This window comes from Perognathus longimembris, chromosome 1 (assembly GCF_023159225.1).
Source record: "Perognathus longimembris pacificus isolate PPM17 chromosome 1, ASM2315922v1, whole genome shotgun sequence".
NCBI classification, from domain to species: Eukaryota; Metazoa; Chordata; class Mammalia; order Rodentia; family Heteromyidae; genus Perognathus; species Perognathus longimembris.
In genome coordinates this window covers 162,777,834-162,795,867 of record NC_063161.1, presented here as the reverse complement: position 1 = coordinate 162,795,867, position 18,034 = coordinate 162,777,834, and the positions used below count along the sequence as shown (strand labels likewise).

At 42.8% G+C, this 18,034-nt stretch overlaps 1 protein-coding gene and 1 long non-coding RNA gene across 14 annotated transcripts in view; one reads left to right on the top strand and one right to left on the bottom strand.

Annotated features, from left to right (window-relative positions):
• Positions 1–18,034, bottom strand: part of Ehmt1 (euchromatic histone lysine methyltransferase 1) — a 142,232-nt gene that overhangs the window by 49,638 nt on the left and 74,560 nt on the right. For 10 of the 13 annotated variants that reach the window (XM_048347100.1, XM_048347108.1, XM_048347121.1 and 7 more), the window contains 4 exons: positions 17,570–17,647; positions 15,826–15,946; positions 10,995–11,132; positions 7,555–7,700 (listed from right to left, as the gene is read on the bottom strand). In XM_048347100.1, coding sequence (XP_048203057.1) covers positions 7,555–7,700; positions 10,995–11,132; positions 15,826–15,946; positions 17,570–17,647 — 483 coding nt within the window. The remainder of the gene's footprint in view (positions 1–7,554; positions 7,701–10,994; positions 11,133–15,825; positions 15,947–17,569; positions 17,648–18,034) is intronic. The other 3 variants (XM_048347147.1, XM_048347167.1, XM_048347115.1) reach the window with 2 other exon arrangements.
• On the top strand, positions 848–16,626 carry LOC125352027. Its single transcript, XR_007211085.1, has 3 exons — positions 848–1,154; positions 1,854–1,856; positions 16,609–16,626. It is a non-coding gene; the product is annotated as an uncharacterized LOC125352027 (long non-coding RNA).

The following is an 18,034-nucleotide window of genomic DNA, read 5'->3' as shown; positions in this document are numbered from 1 at the left end:
AAGCCCAGCAGGAAGAAAAGAAAGAGGGGGGACAAAGAAATGAGTGGCAATCCACAAAAGCACTACTACAAGTGCCCCTAAAATAAATGAACCATAAATGGCCTCTAGCACTCTTCTGTTCTGCTGGCACAATGCTGTTGGCTCAGCCAGGCTGCAAATGCAAGTTGGTGGTCATGAGGTCTGAAAATAGAGGCAGAACCCATGGGATAGGCAGAAAGGGACATAGCACAAAGATTCTGGTAACTTTCAAAGTTGAAATATGAATTTTAAATTGTGCATTCTTTCCCTAAAACTCCATCTGAAGACGTGGCTTTACTCATTCAGGAGGACAGGGCCACTGCAATACAGAACAGGAGAAACAATGAATAGTAATGCCAGATAAGGGCTTCAGTGACATCCACACGGAACTTAAAAATTAAATAAATAAGGGGCTGGGAATATGGCCTAGTGGCAAGAGTGCTTGCCTCCTATACATGAAGCTCTCGGTTCGATTCCCCAGCACCACATATATGGAAAACGGCCAGAAGGGGCGCTGTGGCTCAGGTGGCAGAGTGCTAGCCTTGAGCGGGGAGAAGCCAGGGACAGTGCTGAGGCCCTGAGTCCAAGGCCCAGGACTGGCCAAAAAAAAAAAAAATAAAATAAAATAAAATAAAATAAAATAAAATAGATAGATAGATAGATAAATAAATAAATAAATAAATAGAATCGCCCAGATTTTATTTATTTATTTATTTTTTTGCCGGTCCTGAGGCTTGAACTCAGGGCCTGGGCACTGCCTCTGAGCTTCATTTGCTCAAGGCTAGCACTCTACCTCTTGAGCCACAGTGCCACTTCCATTTTTTTTCTGTTGATGTGGTGCAGAGGAGTGGAACCCAGGGATTCATGCATGCTGGGCAAGCACTCTACCACTGAGCCACACTCCCAGCCTCACTCATATTTTTAAAAGATGTCCTGGGACTGCCCACCTTCAGGCAGGACCCAGGTATAGAGCCCAAGCAGACTCAAGGGCAAGGGAGACAAGGCTGGCTTATGAGAGGAACAGACATGGCAGAGTCCCAATTCTGCCTCCATTCTGCTGCAAAGAACTTCCTGTCAGCATTGTAGCACCTCATTGTTTTATTAAACTTTTGTTAAGTTTTAAGAATAGAGGCAGGGTATAACAAAACCCATGAGCCCATACCTAATTTCAAATTACTAACATTTTCCATTTTCATCTGTGCCATTCCTCATAATCTATTTGCTTGATAGAGGTAGACTGCAGTGTTTTAGAGAGAAATCATACCAATTTTTTGTTGTTGCAGTGATTGACTTAGAGGTGCAGGAATTACACCCAAACTTGTGCACTGTACCACTGAGCTACACAGCTACAGCCCCAAATCATGTTGTTTTGTCCATAAATAATTCAAAATGTATTACTCATAAGCCATATTTATCCTATGAAACCATTATCACACCCAACAAAAGTGGCAATAACTCTTCAGAGCACCTGATATTGGATTTGTAAGCTCTTAATGTTGGTTTACGAAGAACACAAGTAAGGTGAGCACATAGTATACGGTCAGTATCTATCTGCAGGGTACCCTTTCCTTTGCTTCCCCTTCATGCTATTCACCTGTTGAAGAACCTGAGTAGCACACCACAGAATCCCTTTCTAACCTGGCTTAATTACATCAGCTAAGGTCCTTTTCACTGTTGCCCCTGAGACCTAGCAGTAAGGTCTTGACTACCTCCAGACTGTTGCAGTCCCTGCCCCAGGCAAATATACACAACCTGTGCTACAGCTGCTCTGTAGCACAGCTTAGTCTATCCACAGGTAAGGACTCTAAGCCAAACTGCCCAGTGATGCAGAGAAGTTGGTGAGGGTGTTAATAGCAAATACAGCAACATCCTGTTCTCCTTGTTGAAACCACATTGTCTGGCACAGTTTAAGACAAGCTAGATGAAAAACGAAGACTAGCTGGGTACTGGTGGCTTATGCCTATAATCTAAACTACTCAAAAGGCTGAGATCTGAGAATCACAGTTTGAAGCCAGCCTAGACAAGAAAGTCTGTGAAATTCTTATCTCCGATTTAACCACTTAAAAAAAGCAAACAAACAGAAGAAGAAGAAGCCAGGGGCTGGGAATGTGGCTTAGTGGTAGAATGCTTGCCATCTAGCATGCATGAAGCCCTGGGTTTGATTCCTCAGTACCAAATAAACAGAAAAAACTGCAAGTGGTGTTGTGCCTCAAGTGGTAGAGTGCTAGCTTTAAGCAAAAGCAGCTCAGGGACAGTGCCCAACCCTTGAATTCAAGCCCTAGAACTGGTTTAAAAAAAAAAAAGGCGGGCTGGGGATATAGCCTAGCGGCAAGAGTGCCTGCCTCGGATACACGAGGCCCTAGGTTCGATTCCCCAGCACCACATATACAGAAAACGGCCAGAAGCGGCGCTGTGGCTCAAGTGGCAGAGTGCTAGCCTTGAGCGGGAAGAAGCCAGGGACAGTGCTCTGGCCCTGAGTCCAAGGCCCAGGACTGGCAAAAAAAAAAAAAAAAAAAAAAAAGGCCAAAAGTGAAGCTGTGATTCAAGTGGTAGAGCATTAATTAGACTTGAGGAAAAAAGCTCAAGGGACAGCATCCAGGTCCTGAGTTCAAGCCTCAAAAACATGAACACACTCTCTCTCTCTCTCTCTCTCTCTCTCTCTCTCTCTCTCTCTCTCTCTCTCTCTCTCTCTCTCTCTCTCTCAACCAGTCAAAAATCAGAACAAGGAGAATCACAGAGGTAGCAACAAGGAAGAAGTACATGCAAGAAATACTGTCAATAAAGGCTCTCAGATGCAAAACTGTGATTGAAAACAATAAAAGGAGTGTCCACTAAATGACATATAACATTTCAGATGCAAAGTATCATAACAGGTCTTAAATGTTTCAATGATTCCAGAAAGGGAATACAGAAGTACCAATCCCTAGCACATTCACCCTTGAATGACTCTAACTTTGAAGGAACTAAACCACCAAATGGTGAGTCCCTTCCAAGTATACACTGTATGAAAATCCAAGGATGAAAAGGCATATAACCTCTAGTTCACTGCAAAAATAATTTGACCTCATAGATTCCATTCTCCTTACTCTGTATAATAAAAGAGGCACTAGGAAGAAGGTCACATCTTTCCTGTGGGCCAGTGCTGGGGATATCTAAGTGTTAATAACAAAGAAATAAATCCATTAAAGAGGCTTAAATACATAATAATATTTTTATTGTTTTGTTATTAAGTAGTTTTTTAAATTATTGTTGTTATTAACGGTTGCAATTCCTTGTCAGGTTATGAGCATAATGCTTCTTGATCAATGTTACCCCTTCCTTTTTTCCCCCTCCTGTCCCTTGTAAATACTTGGATAAAGATTTCAGGTGGGGGCTGGGGATATGGCCTAGTGGCAAGAGTGCATGCCTCATATACATGAGGCCCTGGGTTCAATTCCCCAGCACCACATATACAGAAAATGGCCAGAAGTGGCGCTGTGGCTCAAGTGGCAGAGTGCTAGCCTTGAGCAAGAAGAAGCCAGGGACAGTGCTCAGGCCCTGAGTCCAAGCCCCAGGACTGGCCAAAAAAAAAGATTTCAGGTGACTCTGGTGACTTTATCTCACACAATAGCCTTCTCAGATCTTCAGCTGTTGGCACCTTTTGTAAATTGAAGGCCTAAAGTGTCCCAAAGTGGATAGGCACAGGGAATAAAGACTTGAACCAGTCTGATTTCTAGGCTCACTCTGCCTGCCTGCTTCCCAGTAGTAAGTTTTTCTGACAGGACTGTTTCTGTGTTCCCATACACTGCCACTGTGTATATTGCACCAGGGGTTGTGAGTGTAGCACACTGAAAATGTAGGTGTGTTTGTTTTGTACATTCCAGACTTCCTCTTCTGGTGCCACAGATTTTCATAAATCCAAGTGACCTAGGTGACCCGCTATGTGCCCACAGGTTACACTCCAGTGCCAAACTTTGGGAGTAAATGTGTGGAAGTGTTTGCTTATAGTGTGTGTGTGCAATTTTTTTTTTTTTTTTTTTTTGCCAGTAGCTGAATGTGAAGAGCTGGTTTCTGAGCAGACAGGAACAGTCAAGGGAGCCTAGAAACAAGATCCTACAGAAATACTACAAGAACCCATATGCGATGCTTGCCACTGGAGAGATAGTGATAACATTTTATTTTTTTTTTTTTGGCTAGTCCTGGGCCTTGGACTCAAGGCCTGAGCACTGTCCCTGGCTTCCTTTTGCTCAAGGCTAGCACTCTGCCACTTGAGCCACAGCGCCACTTCTGGCCGTTTTCTGTATATGTGGTGCTAGGGAATCGAACCCAGGGCCTCATGTATATGAGGCAAGCTCTCTTGCCACTAGGCCATATCCCCAGCCCCATGATAACATTTTAAAAGGACAAATTGGTCAAGTCCAGGATCTGTTGGAGAATCAAGTCTGTGTTTTAAGGACTAGTAAACATGGAACAAGAAAACCTCTTGGAAAACTGCCTTTGGAAGGTAAACCACTGCATAATGAGAGATAAATGAGACATTCTGGCCAATAAGTGCACAATCAGTGCCAGAACGAGGAGAACATCTTTTCAGAAATCCTCCCTCCACCCCTGCATGATAAACATAGTCATCAGTAGTTGTTAACAGCCAAAAAAAAAGGGGGGGGGGGGAGAGGAGGGGGTCATATGTCCTGACCTGAGCCAGCTTCCCCATAGTCTTGCAAAGGAACTGAACTGATCTGACCCTTGCTCCAAACCAAGCTGCAGTTTTGCCAAGAAACAGCTGAACTGCAACCTGACTGAATGATTCACAGAATCCAGACAATGGAAGCATTGAGGGCAGGCAGAATGGGCAAGGGCATCATTTCTTGACCTTGCTGGTGCTATCAGACCTCCTCTGAGATGGAATAAACTGACACTTGATTTGTGGCCAAGTGGATCTAGTATACAACATACATAATTCAGAAAAGACTATAAGTTCCTATAATTGCTACAGAAGGGAAAAGGGAAGGGAAGAAAAGGGATAGAAGCAAAATAAGCCATTGCATAACACCAGAGTCCAGCACACGATGCAATTCTATAAGAAGAAGACAGACGTGGCTAAGCATTCTGCCTATCCAGTGTGAAACCTGTTCAGGAATGCTAAACCACCCCACCAGATGAGGGAAAGGCTGTAAAAGAATTCTAGGCTGGGAATGTGGCTCAGTGGTAGAGTACTTGCCTAGCATGCATAAAGCCCTGGGTTTGATTCCTCAGCACCACATAAACAGAAAAAGCCAGAAGTGGCCCTGTGGCTCAAGTAGCAGAGTACTAGCCTTGAGCAAAAGAAGCTCAGGAACAGTGCCCAGGCCCTGAGTTCAAGCCACAAGACTGGCAAAGAAAAAGAAAAAGAAAGAAGAAGAAGAAGAAAAAAAAAGGAATTCTAGCTACTACTTAACAGCAAAATGACAGGCAAAACTGCAACTTTTAATGAAGTCACAGATTCAGGCAGTGATCACAGAGGAAGTTAAAACTCTAAATGAAATGTTGATGTGGAATAAGTCATAGCTGAAGAAACCCCAATTCACATTAATATATCTTCTACCTCACAGCATGCCATCCAAAGCATCCTTGCCACAAATCATTGAAGCTTAAAGTATTAAACCTGCTCCCATCTTCAGATCCAGTTTTCAAGCTATACAAATAAGGAGCACAACTTAAACAATTCAAGAAAGCCATCAGCTAACTTCAGAATCTAGGATCTCATTTCCCTGGCAGGTCAGTGACTCAGGGATCTAGAGGAATAATAGAGAACATTTGAGATCTTCTAATCCAGACATATAAAAGGCTTTCAAGACTCTGCAACAAATATGATGTGTGGAAATCTATGTGGATCCATGAGAAAATTTGTACAAGGACATTTTTTTTCTTGACAAACATTTGACTGTAGACAAGACACTACTTAATAAAAGAAACTTGTACTTACTGCATGTAACATGCGGCCACTAACATGAGTAAATGTCTTCTCTTTTGTTTTTTCCTTAAGAGTAATACATACTGAGCCAGGCAGGGTAGCTTAAGCCTATAATTCTTGCTACTTCAGAGGCAGAGACTGGGAAAGTCTAGTTCAAATCTAGTCTCAAAAGTTTATAGGCTCCTTTCTCAGCCATTGGTTGGGTACAGTGGCATGTAACTGTTATGCTGGCAACAGAGCAAGTGGCTGAGTACCGTTGCATGGGCCTCTCATCCCCAAAGCAACACAAGGAAGCATAACTAAGAGGATTGTAGCCCAGATTGGCCCAGGCATTTCCTCAAAAAATAACCAATGCAAAAAAGAGCTAGAAGCATGGCTCAAATGATAGAGAAAGGAGAACATATGAAGCCTTGAAATCAATTCCCAAAACCACTTTAAAATAATCAAAATATGGCAAGGTGCTGGTGATTCACACCTGTAATCCGAGCTACACAGGAGGCTGAGATCTGAGGATTACAGCTCAAAGCCAGCCTGGGCAGTAAAATCTGTGAGACTCTTATCTCCAATTAACCACCATAAAACTGGAAGTATAGCTGTGGCTCAAAGTGCTAGAGCGCTAGCCTTGAACAGAAAAGCTCAAGAGACAGCAACCAGGCCCTGAGTTCAAACCTCAGGACCAACAGACATCAGCCATCAGTGCCTGGCCCCAGGGCTAACATTTAAAAAAAAAAAAAAAAAATCTCCAGGCAACAGTGACTCAGGCCCATAAACCTAGCTACTCAGGAGGCTGAGATCTGAGGATTTTGGTACAAAGCCAGCCCAGGCAGGTCAGGAATGTCTGTGAAACTCTTTTCTTCAATTAATCACCAAAAAGTCAGAAATGGAATTGTGTTATAGCTCAACTGTGCTCTAAAACACAGGCCCTGAATTCAAAACTACGGACCAGCAAAAGAAAAAAAGAAAAAAAGAAAAAAAACAAGGGGGGAGGGGGAGGGAGAAATGCAGGGGAGGAGAATGAAAAAAAAAAGGTCCTAAGACACCTTTAGTGGTAGAAATAGGTTTGCTTTAAAACAGTGGTTCAAGTGCTGGGAATATGGCCTAGTGGCAAGAGTGCTTGCCTCATATATGTCAAACCCTGGGTTCGATTCCCCAGCACTACATATACAGAAAACGGCCAGAAGTGGCACTGTGGCTCAAGTGGCATAGTGCTAGCTCTTGAGCAAAAAGAAGCCAGGGACAGTGCTCAGGCCCAGAGTCCAAGACCCAGGACTGGCAAAAACAAAACAAACAAATAAACAACAACAACAACAACAGTGGTTCAAAATAGTGGAGGACAAAAACGGACATATAGCAGGGTAGTAAGGACTTCTATAAAAACATGGTCATAAAAGAAGGAAAACAGGCTATTTTTATACCCTATCTTCTTTATATAAGCCAAGTTTTCACTTTAACAACTCTGATTGTTAGTGGCTGTTCCATCAGTTCTGTGGAAAGTCTGAATAGGTTCCCTATCTCATTATACTATGGACTGAAGCTTAATGTGAAGGCTATGCTTTCTGAGGCATGACAGTTCTTGCTGAAGTTTTAAGTGAACTAAACAGGCTTACTTCATGATCCACGCTCTCAGTGGCCATGCACTGGTTGTTGGCCAGAGTGCTGATCTCACGGCTCTTAGGCGTTTCCATTCGGCAGCTGCACAGAGGCACTTCCTGAAGGCCATCCGTCTCCAGGGCATCCGGACCATTGGCCAGCCCTAAGTCACACAGACACATATCAGCTCATGCAACCATAACTACAAAAAGTACAGAGACCAATCAGAGTCTTTACAGTGCCCTCAGATACATGGAAATAAGAATAAGGAGCTATGCTGTACTCCTCACTGGGAGGTATCCAATGCTGCTTGACACCAACCATGCTGTGCCTCTCCCACAGACATGCCACGTGTCACATGCCAGGTCCTCTGGAACCACTTGCTAACCCATGTTCTTAAGACCTAGGCCACAAGTCAGAGGAGAGGTTACATGTTCATCAGCAACTCCTAAATCTGCTTTCATGCAAAAAAGCATTTTGTACATATTGACCCTTGTTTTCTTCACTAGGTTTTAAAATTATGCTCAGTATAAGAAATTTATTTCTCAGGTTTTAATAATGTTTTATTTACTGTCTAGAACATTGCTTGCCACTACCATCATCTAGAGAGCCCACATGTTAGGCTGAGAGAAAAGTTGGGAAAAACAAAAATAAACTAGGGGATAATTGCCACTAAGAATGTTAACAATTATATAGCACTTAGTACAGTTTATATTAAGGTAGGGACAAGTGATGAGGCAATAGGCAAAGCCTGAGCATACAGAGCAAAGCTGGTGTCCACCTAGCCCATGGAAACGAAGGGACAGGAAGGCAGAACCTATCTAGCCATAAAAGGCAAGGGCAGGAGATGGTGGCTGCCAGAAAGATCTTGGAATCTAAAGAATAGCTACAAAGACTGCTACCTCCAAAGGAAGCTAGGGTCCTATATGACCTCTTTCCTGTGAAACATTCAAGAACAGAAGCAGAAGGTGAATCCATGTTTTAAGTACTCATTAATTCCTCTCTAAATTAAAAATAATCAATTATGTTCACAACGAAAAATAGACTGCTGCCAAGAGCCAGTGGCTCAAAAATCCTAGCTACTCTGGAGGCTGAGATCGTGGTTCAAAGCTAGCGCAGGCAGGAATGTCCATGAGACTCTTACCTCCAATTAACCACCAGAAAACCAGAAGTGGCACTGTGGCTCAAAGTGATAGAGTACTAGCCTTCAGTGAAAAAGCTCCGGGGCAGTACGCAGGCCCTAAATTCAAGCCCCCAAAACAACCAACCAACACCCCCACCCCCCACTCCCATCCCCCCAAAAAAAGATTGCTAAAGCAAGTTAAACTAGAGACCAGGCCTGAAGAGTCACTGAGCAGACCAAGTCAGTTAAGCCATGGAGGGCGCTTAGAATTTGCTTCTTTCACAAATACTAGTGAAACTTTGGGCTATTTCTTCTTACTATTAAGTATTACAGAAAAATACAAGTTAAGTCCACCCAGTCAAAAGTAGCCACTGATTTACTAGGAGACTTATTTACTAGCAAGGCAGAACAGGTTCTGTAACCTTTCTCCCTCACTTGCTTATTGGAAAGGCTTATCCAAGCCTTTCCTTGCATCCCTCAGGGTGCCCCGGGCTGCTTTTGGTTTGAAATTGTCTAATCCACAAATCACTCAAATTCTCCACATGTGCATGGTGCTTCAGTCTATAGGAATCTGAGCCAGTGGGTATACCTTCGCCCAATAAGGCCACCACTGTTCACTTCTGGCCTGTTAATAATCTGGTATCTCCCAGCCATGAAGAAACCCAGTCCCTACCTTGGGAAATAAATGAGAGCTTGACTTCTTCAGAAGGGAGAGTGTGGCAGACAGTTCTAGCTGCCTGACTTTCCAGTCTAGCCTCTGGTGTAACCATACCCCACCCAAAAGATCAGGAAGTGTAAGGCAAAAAATTAGAATTACTTATAGTTTAGGCTGGCTGTAGGGGCCTTTGAGATAACCTTGATTAAAAAAAAAAAAAAACCTTGACCTTAACATGAGGAATAGACACAAAAGTGCTTGAAGGGGTGATCAGGTCAACTATCTTTTCCACGTCCAGGCCATGTGTGGCTGAGGAGCTTGAGCTTTAGTCAAGAGAACCCAGAATCTATACCTGGGTGGTATGGTCAAGGCACAGACATCTGTGTGGGCTTGTGTGTGCTCCAGTCTCCAACAGCAAGGAACTGAAAGGAAGTTAAGTGACACGACTGATGTTACAACCCCTACAGGCTCAGCCTCTCCTTCTCTCCAACACTGCCACTGTTACCAGCTCCTGACTTCTTCTTTTCCCAGCTCAAATCCTCTGTCTCCCATTACCTGATGAAATGACATCATTTAACTCACCTCAGCACATTTACAGACAATGAGAAAAGAAATTAATTCAAGAAGAAATTCCTGATCTCAGCACAATTATGATCCCAGGCCTATAGTTCAAGCTTCAACATTCCTGAACTACAACCTGAACTGCCATCAGTTCCTGCTGTCCAACCGTAGCAGACTCCCAAGACCTTTACCATTGTCCAAATACCCTGCTCTCCCTCTAGAAGTTCCTATTCCACACTCCACTATGTCCCCTAGGAGTTCCTACTCCATGCTTCACTATTTTACCTTAGGTGGTCCTACTCCACACTTTAAACATGTACATAATTGGGCAACACTCCACTTGTTTCTTCAAGGTGTGGCGTCACTAAATCACTAATATGTTGAGCAAACCAATCACTACTTAATCACAGATAAGTAAATGTTATAAAATGCCAAAGAAACTGAAAAGGCTACTACAAATTTGTCCTTTCTTTCCCTACCTAGGTACTAAGCATGTCTAACTTGGTACTGAACATTCTGTCCCTTGCATTTGCCACTCTTTGTCTTTTGCAGTTAAGTTTACAAATTTTGGCCATTACTTTGTATCAAAGACAGTACCACATGGGCAGTTTACTTTACCTCAGAACACACTGAGAACCTTACATTCAACCCTACCCAAAAGACAAGCTACAACCAATCAGAGTTAGAATCAGAGATCATCCAGTTCACAATGTGCAAACCACTATTTCCTACAGCCAGAGAAAGGCATCTTTTTGCCATGGATTCTGCACAAGGCATGTGTTGCCCACAGTGAGGAAAACACACAAGGCACAACCCATGGCAACCCAAACCAACAGGTGTCTGCTACTTTGCTCTTGGAAGTCTCTCATACTTTCTGCCTTTGACTTGAGTACTCCAAGTAACATAGCTAATATATTTTGTACACTAAATTGTAGACAGGCAAGGAAAGTTAACCACCGCTGGGAAATTAACAATTTGAAGAACATAAATAGTCTTTATATCCCCTTTGATGTACTTGATCAAATTTTCTAGTCACATAGACCAGTGCATCAGACTAGTGACAGAGGTCTAGACCAGAAAACAGAGCAAGTTGGTCTGGTCACAGATCCAACACCAACCTTCACTTTCCACTTGGGAGGACAGAATTCCTCTGACACGGAGATCCAATGAGTCCAAAGAAACTTCCATATACCCAGTGCTGTCTCCTGGAGCCATCTGCTCGGTGCTTCCTGGAGAGGACTTACATGCCTCAGAACCTACACAGAGAACACACAAACCATGAGAACTAAGACACAATCCAGAGTGCTCCTGACAAGAAACCAGTTCCCATGAAAGAGACTAATTCTAACAAAATCATTCAAAACAAAATAAATGCCTAAATAGCTGGGCCATTCTAGTTTCACTATAATTGTCTTCCCTTGTATATATCATTCTTCTAATTCCCCATGTTTACTTAGTATGTCAGGGCTAGCTATATGGAGGAAAACAACAGCACAAATACATTAAAACACCTTTCTCAAGCAAGTGAAGGGGTGCCATCTTGTCCCCAAATAATGTACTTCTTACCTGACTTAAGTGACTCTGACCCCTCTGCATATCACCTTTATAATAACATATAGAAATGTAAAAAAAAAAAAATCTTTCTCTATACCAGCTAAGAAACTTTCTTGGTCAATAATCAAGAAAATGATTAAAAATATAGTAAATGTTCCATAAATTCTTTTAAAGTAAGTTATGAGGATAGGTGTCAGTTAGCTTATACTTGCTACCTTGCTACCACAAGGCTGAGATCTGAGTACTGTATCTCAATTTGAAGCCAGACTGGGCAGACAAATCCTAGAAACTCTTATTTCCAATTAACCACAACAAGTTTGCAGCATGAAGTCCAGAGTTCAAGCTCTAGTACTGACCAAATAAACAACAAAGTTTTGAGTTGAAACAAAACAAAAAAAAATCTGAGTTGGCTCTTTTTTTTCGGGGGGGGGGGGGGAGGGTCTTGGTATGGTGGTCATGAAGGTTGAAGTTGGGGCCTGGGCAATGTCTCTGAGCTCTTTTGCTCAAAGCTACCACTTTAAGCCCTGGCTCCACTTTCAGTTTTTGAATGATTAATTGGAGATAAGAGTTTCATGAGGACATTCCTGCCTGGGCTGGCCTTGAACCGTAATCCTCAGATGTCGGACTCCTGAGTAGCTAGGATTACAGGATTACCAGAGCCTGGCTAAATTTGCAATCCTGAGGGCATTTCTTGAGGCAGTCTAAGAAAAGTATATATTTAGATCAAGTAATATCTAACACTAGCAAAGGGCAAATGACCATATTTCGCAGCCAATCTTCTAAATACCGGCTCATCAATATTACTTCAATTACTGAAAATAAATGAACCATTAGTACAAAGAAGTATGGTATCCAACACCTTTTAATTTATACTATATTCCACACATAGGTCTCTTAAGACAGTTAAGTCTACTACCTTTAACCAATCATCAGTGGTGTTATGACTCAAACTGGTAGAGTGCTAGTCTTGAGTGCACAAAGTTCAAGGACAGTGCCTAGGCCCTGAGTTCAAGCCCCACTACCAACAACACAACAAAAGAAATTAGCCTAGCACTGGTGTCTCACACTTGTAATCCTAAGTATTCAGGTGGCTAGGATCTCTAGATCGCAGTTCAAAGCCAGCCCAGGCAGGAAAGTCCCTGATCTCCAATTAACCACCAGAAAATTGGAAGTAGTGCTGTGGTTCAAAGTGGTAGGGTGGTAGTAGCCTTGGGCAAAAGGGCTCAGTTACAGTGCCCTGGTCCAGAGTTCAAGCTCCATGATGAACGAAGAGGAGGGGAAGGGAAGGAACAGGGGAGGGGGTGAAGGAGGGGAGGAGAGGGAGGGAAAACAACAATCTGAAAAACATAAGTAGTCTTTATCATTTTAAAACATTTTACATCAAAAAATAAAACTTAGGGTTGGGAATACAGCCTATTGGCAAGAGTGCTTGCCTTGTATACATGAAGCCCTGGGTTCGATTCCTCAGCACCACATATATAAAAAATGGCCAGAAGTGGAGCAGTCTCAAGCGGCAGAGTGCTAGCTATCCTTGAGCAAAAAGAAGCCAGGGACAGTGCCCAGGCCCTGAGTCCAAGGACCAGGACTGGGGGGACAAAAAAAAAAGAAATAAAACTTAAACTCCTATCAGAGTAAATATTTACACACATATTTTATATATTACATTCCAGATAACAAAGATATTGAAATCTATTCCTAAAAACTTAAGTCTCCCCATCTAAAAATCTTTGTGTTGGCCAACAGTAAAAATCACACTGCTGCTTTGATTTCAACAGGTAAAACAAAAGAGAAAAGGAATATGGCTGAAGGAACAGATGAGATTCCCAGGGAGGCACTCAAGCCCCACACAACGAACCCCAGGAGTCTCCATGGCTCCTTCCATCCCAGGGGACTGCTTCCCAAACTTCAGTCAACAGACTGAACATCTGAAGAGGTTAGAAGAACTGCTGAAATAATAAGGAAAAGAGAAAAAGTTCGCCACTTTGTGACAGCGGTGGTGGTATAAGGATTAACGAAGAAGTAAATTAAGCAGATTACAAAGTCTGAAACCAACAGCTATGAAAAGTTCCAATATAATTCAAGGGGAAGGAAGTCAATCTGACCCCTGGTGACAGAGCAACTGCCTACCCACAAAGGAAACAGCTCATTTTTCCTCATATCATATTCAAGCATTACCTTGTAGTGTGCCATGGACCCATGTGAGCCCTGTAAAACTTCAAAACAAAACACAGGACATACCCTGGTGACCAGGGTTACTCAGAGATTTCCTAGAGTACAAAAAGCATGAACCTTAAATGTCTGATACTTGTGATCCTAGGTACTTGAGACTCAAAGTCAGCCAGAGCAAAAAAGTCTCTAAATAATCAGCAAAATGCAGAACTGGACATATGACTCAAGTGGGGAGAGGATCAGCCAAGCAAATAAGCTACCATTTAGGAAAACATGCCATTTTGTCCTAAACATTCCAATAGGAAAATGAAAAAAAAACAAGCCACAGACTAGGTACAAATACACGCCAAATATCATCTGATTAGATTTGTATCCAAAACATTTCAATACTCAGGGACAGTGCCCAGTCCCTGAGTTCAAGCCCCAGGACCAACACCAAAAAATTAAACTAAACTTAAAAACTCCTATAACTCAGTGAAAAGACAATTAGCCTGTATTTAAAAGTGAGAAAAAAAATACAAACACAAAATTCACAAATGAAAATATACAAATGCTAACAGGCAAAACGTAACAGTATTCATCAAGTTAAAGCAAACTGACACTTTCAAGAATTGAAAGACAGGGCCTGGGGATATGGCCTAGTGGCAATAGTGCCTGCCTCATATACATGAGGCCCTGGGTTCGATTCCCCAGCACCACATATACAGAAAATGGCCAGAAGCGGCGCTGTGGCTCAAGTGGCAGAGTGCTAGCCTTGAGCAAAAAGAAGCCAGGGACAGTGCTCAGGCCCTGAGTCCAAGCCCCAGGACTGGCAAAAAAAAAAAAAAAAAAAAGAATTGAAAGACAAAACTTCACTGGGCAATGGTGGCTCATGCCTGTAGCCCTAGCTACTCAGGAGGCTGAGATCTAAAGATGGCAGTTTCCAAGCCCAGGCATGAAAGTCCATGAGACTCTAAACTCCAATGAATCACCAGAAAACCAGAAGGGCCACTGTAGCCCAAGTGGTAGAGCACTAGTTTTGAGCTGAAGAGCTCAGAGACAGTGTCAAGCCCCATGACTGACAAGGAAAAAAAAACAAACAAAAACTTGAAACTATCAAGAATTAAAAGACATCACTGTGCATCCATGGGAACTACTGATGTTAAATAGAGTAATCCCAGTAAGTTGGCAAGGACAAAGATGAGCTCATCAAAGCACTGCCCTGTGGATGAAAGTTAGGTCCTCCCATGACTTGGAAAAGAGTGTGGCAGTTTCTTAATGATCTAAATCCACTGAACACAACTCAGCCATGCCATTCTCCTGAACACTAGAGACAGGGTGCATATCTGGTAAAAGTGCACACAGACACCCACAGCAGTGTTCTTTCTAATAGCTCAACCCAGAAGAACCCAGTCCATCTGCAGGATAATGGTGAACTCGCCATGGCACAGCCTCACAGTGCAGCACTTCTTAGCAGTGGACAGAATAAACACACAACAGCAGGATTTTCAAAACAATTGTGCTCAAGCATGAAGAAAAAATAGAGTCCATACAGAAGATTTCATTTATATACAATTCAGGGCTAACCCAGATCTGCTAACCCATTCCTGCCTAGAAAGGGGAGGAGTAACTGGGCAAAGGAAAGGCTTGGAAAGGCAGCAGCAAGTTAGGGCCTAGGGTAGTGGGAAGGTTGGTAATATGATTCTATTGAGGAATCTGTGGCGACACATGTCAATTCATCAAATTGTACTTTGTGTGTGTGTGTGTGTGTCTTATTTTAGGACTTCATTGAGGTTGACTTGGCGTACAAGTCAACCTCAATGAAGTCCTAAAACAACTCTGGACACATTCTTCCTGATAAGAGAGGTAATCATACCTGAATTTCCCTTGACAAACTATTTCAGAACCATTGCTGCTGACTCACTCAAAACCTAAAGCTATCATGTGAAAGAGGTACACATGTGCCACGGAAGACAGCCAGGTGAGCACAGCACCAAGGAAAATGTCTCCATAAGTCACAAGCTGCTATTCACCCCATGCAGGTGACAAGTTATACATCTATACTAAGTAATGACACCATAATGAACTAGGCTTGCCTGAAGGAAACAACAAAGTCTACCAAACATTTGTTAGCAATGGACCCTCCTTTCAAGTGAAATATAACAAAAAACCTCAGATCCAAGCTGGCCCTCTGACCTTGAGACAACTTTCAGGGAATGTAGGGCCTAGGTGCTTCACTGTGCTTACCAGGCACTCCACTTGGCTTCTTTCTACTCCTCCGTCTCCTTTTCCGAGCTGGCTTGATCCACGGGCTGTCAGTCTTTCCTCTCCTCTTGAGAAATTTCTTCTTAATGCTGGATTCAGAACTCTGAAGGACCAAATGCAGGTACATCAGAAGCAAAGCAGTGGGGAGGACCTGAGAGCAAAAAGGACTAAGAGTTGTTTGCCTGAAAAGTAAAAAATTTGCTATGTCTTGGTTCTCCTTTCAAAGGTTAACTTCACTTTTAGACAATTTTCTGGAATACATAAACAATATTCATGCTGTTCCTAAAACATCTCTCTACACTCACTCCTTTCAAAGGCAAAAAGGCTAAGAAAATTAAAATGAAATTTGTAACTGTTACTTGAGTTTGGCATAAAGGAAAAAAATTTGGAAAATTCTACTATGAAACAAAGTAAATGAGATTGAGAAAGTAAATAAACCAAACAGAACTTTTTATCACACATATCCACTTGTCTTGCTTATGAGGAACTAGTAGAGTTCAATACACCCTAGAATCCATGCAATGAGCTATTTACAAGAACGAGAGAGCTATAATCAATAATAATAATAATGCAAATGTCTGCATATCTATCTGTTCTTGGAATGCAAATGTAGAAAGGTATCTGACCACCAGGAATCACAGATGATACACAGCACACTTCACTAACCCTCACTGACATGGAGAGGGATGTCACGAAAAATAGGAGGGCTTACAACGCCCCCCCCCCCAATGGCTGTGCTCAACACACATTAAGAGTCACACAGAGGAGCTGGGAATATGGCCTAGTGGCAAGAGTGCTTGTCTCGTACACATGAAGCCCTGGGTTCGATTCCTCAGCACCACATATATAGAAAAGGCCAGAAGTGGCCTGTGTCTCAAGTGGCATAGTGCTAGCCTTGAGCAAATAGAAAGCCAGAAACAGTGCGCAAACCTTGAGTTCAAGCTCCAACTGGCAAAAAAAAAAGTCACACAAAATAGCAGGCCAGACAGACCAATGGAGCCATGTGTTGGATGCCTGAGTCTGCACCAGTTGACCCAGTGGGGACAATGCTAGAGAACAATATCCAGCACGAACATCTTCATTGTTCATGTCCTTCTGCACAACTGACCCCTATTCTCCACTGTGTGCTCCTACACAACAAATTTTCTGGAAGAACTCTATAAGTAAAGTTTGCCACTGCCTAGGTTCTGTTCCCTCTACCTGGAAACAATGCTTCTCCACCAAACCCAAGAGTTGCGTGTATGTCTTCTACACCACAGCAGGCTGACACTATGGCCATATTCATCTTCTTCAGAGCAGCTCTGGGATCATATGACCCAAGGTCCCACATTTCTCTCCACAGCACAAAGATGGATCTCAAGCTCATGCTCACCTGTTCCACTCAACACTCACCTATCTGTGTGAGGAGTGGGGTTCACAAAGCTCTATTAGCTCCATAGTAACTATGAAAAAAGAAATAAGTAATGTTCAATGTGTTCAACACATTCTTCCCATTTCCAAGCTCCTCTATTCCCAGAGATCCACAGATTTTCCTAGTTCAGCTGCCTGTTCTCTCCATTCTACCTCAAAACACCTCAAATCCACGGCTCTGTGTGGTCTCTTTGTCCACTCTCCCACAGGCAGGAACCCTGCCTGCATAAGGAGGCTTAGCACACACAAGATGAGAGCAGCATCAATTGCAGTTCCTGCACTGTATGTATGTATGTCACACCAAGTATGGGATTACCAGGTCAGACTCGTCTCCAGCATCCTCATCCTCCCCAGTGTCGGCCGACTCCTGCTCCTCCTCTGACTCACCATCCATCTGATCAGCCAAACAAAAAATGATTAGGTCCTTTAGTGGCAGACAAATGGGTCTGAAACAAATATTTGAAAGTACACTGGCTGGGTATCAGTGGGGTTCATGCCAATAAGGTAATCAGGAGGCTAAGATCTGAGGGTCACAGTTAAAGCCAGCCTGGGACTCATCTCCAATTAACTAGCAAAAAAAAAAACACAAAAAACAAAAACCATAAATAGAGGTGTGTAGTTCAAGTGGGAGAGTACTAGCTTTGAGAAAACAAACAAACAAACAAGCAACTCAGGGACAGCACCCAGTCCCAGGACTGGTACACAGATGGCCAGATAAATAAATATATACACATACATACATACATATATACATACATACATACATACATGCATGCATACA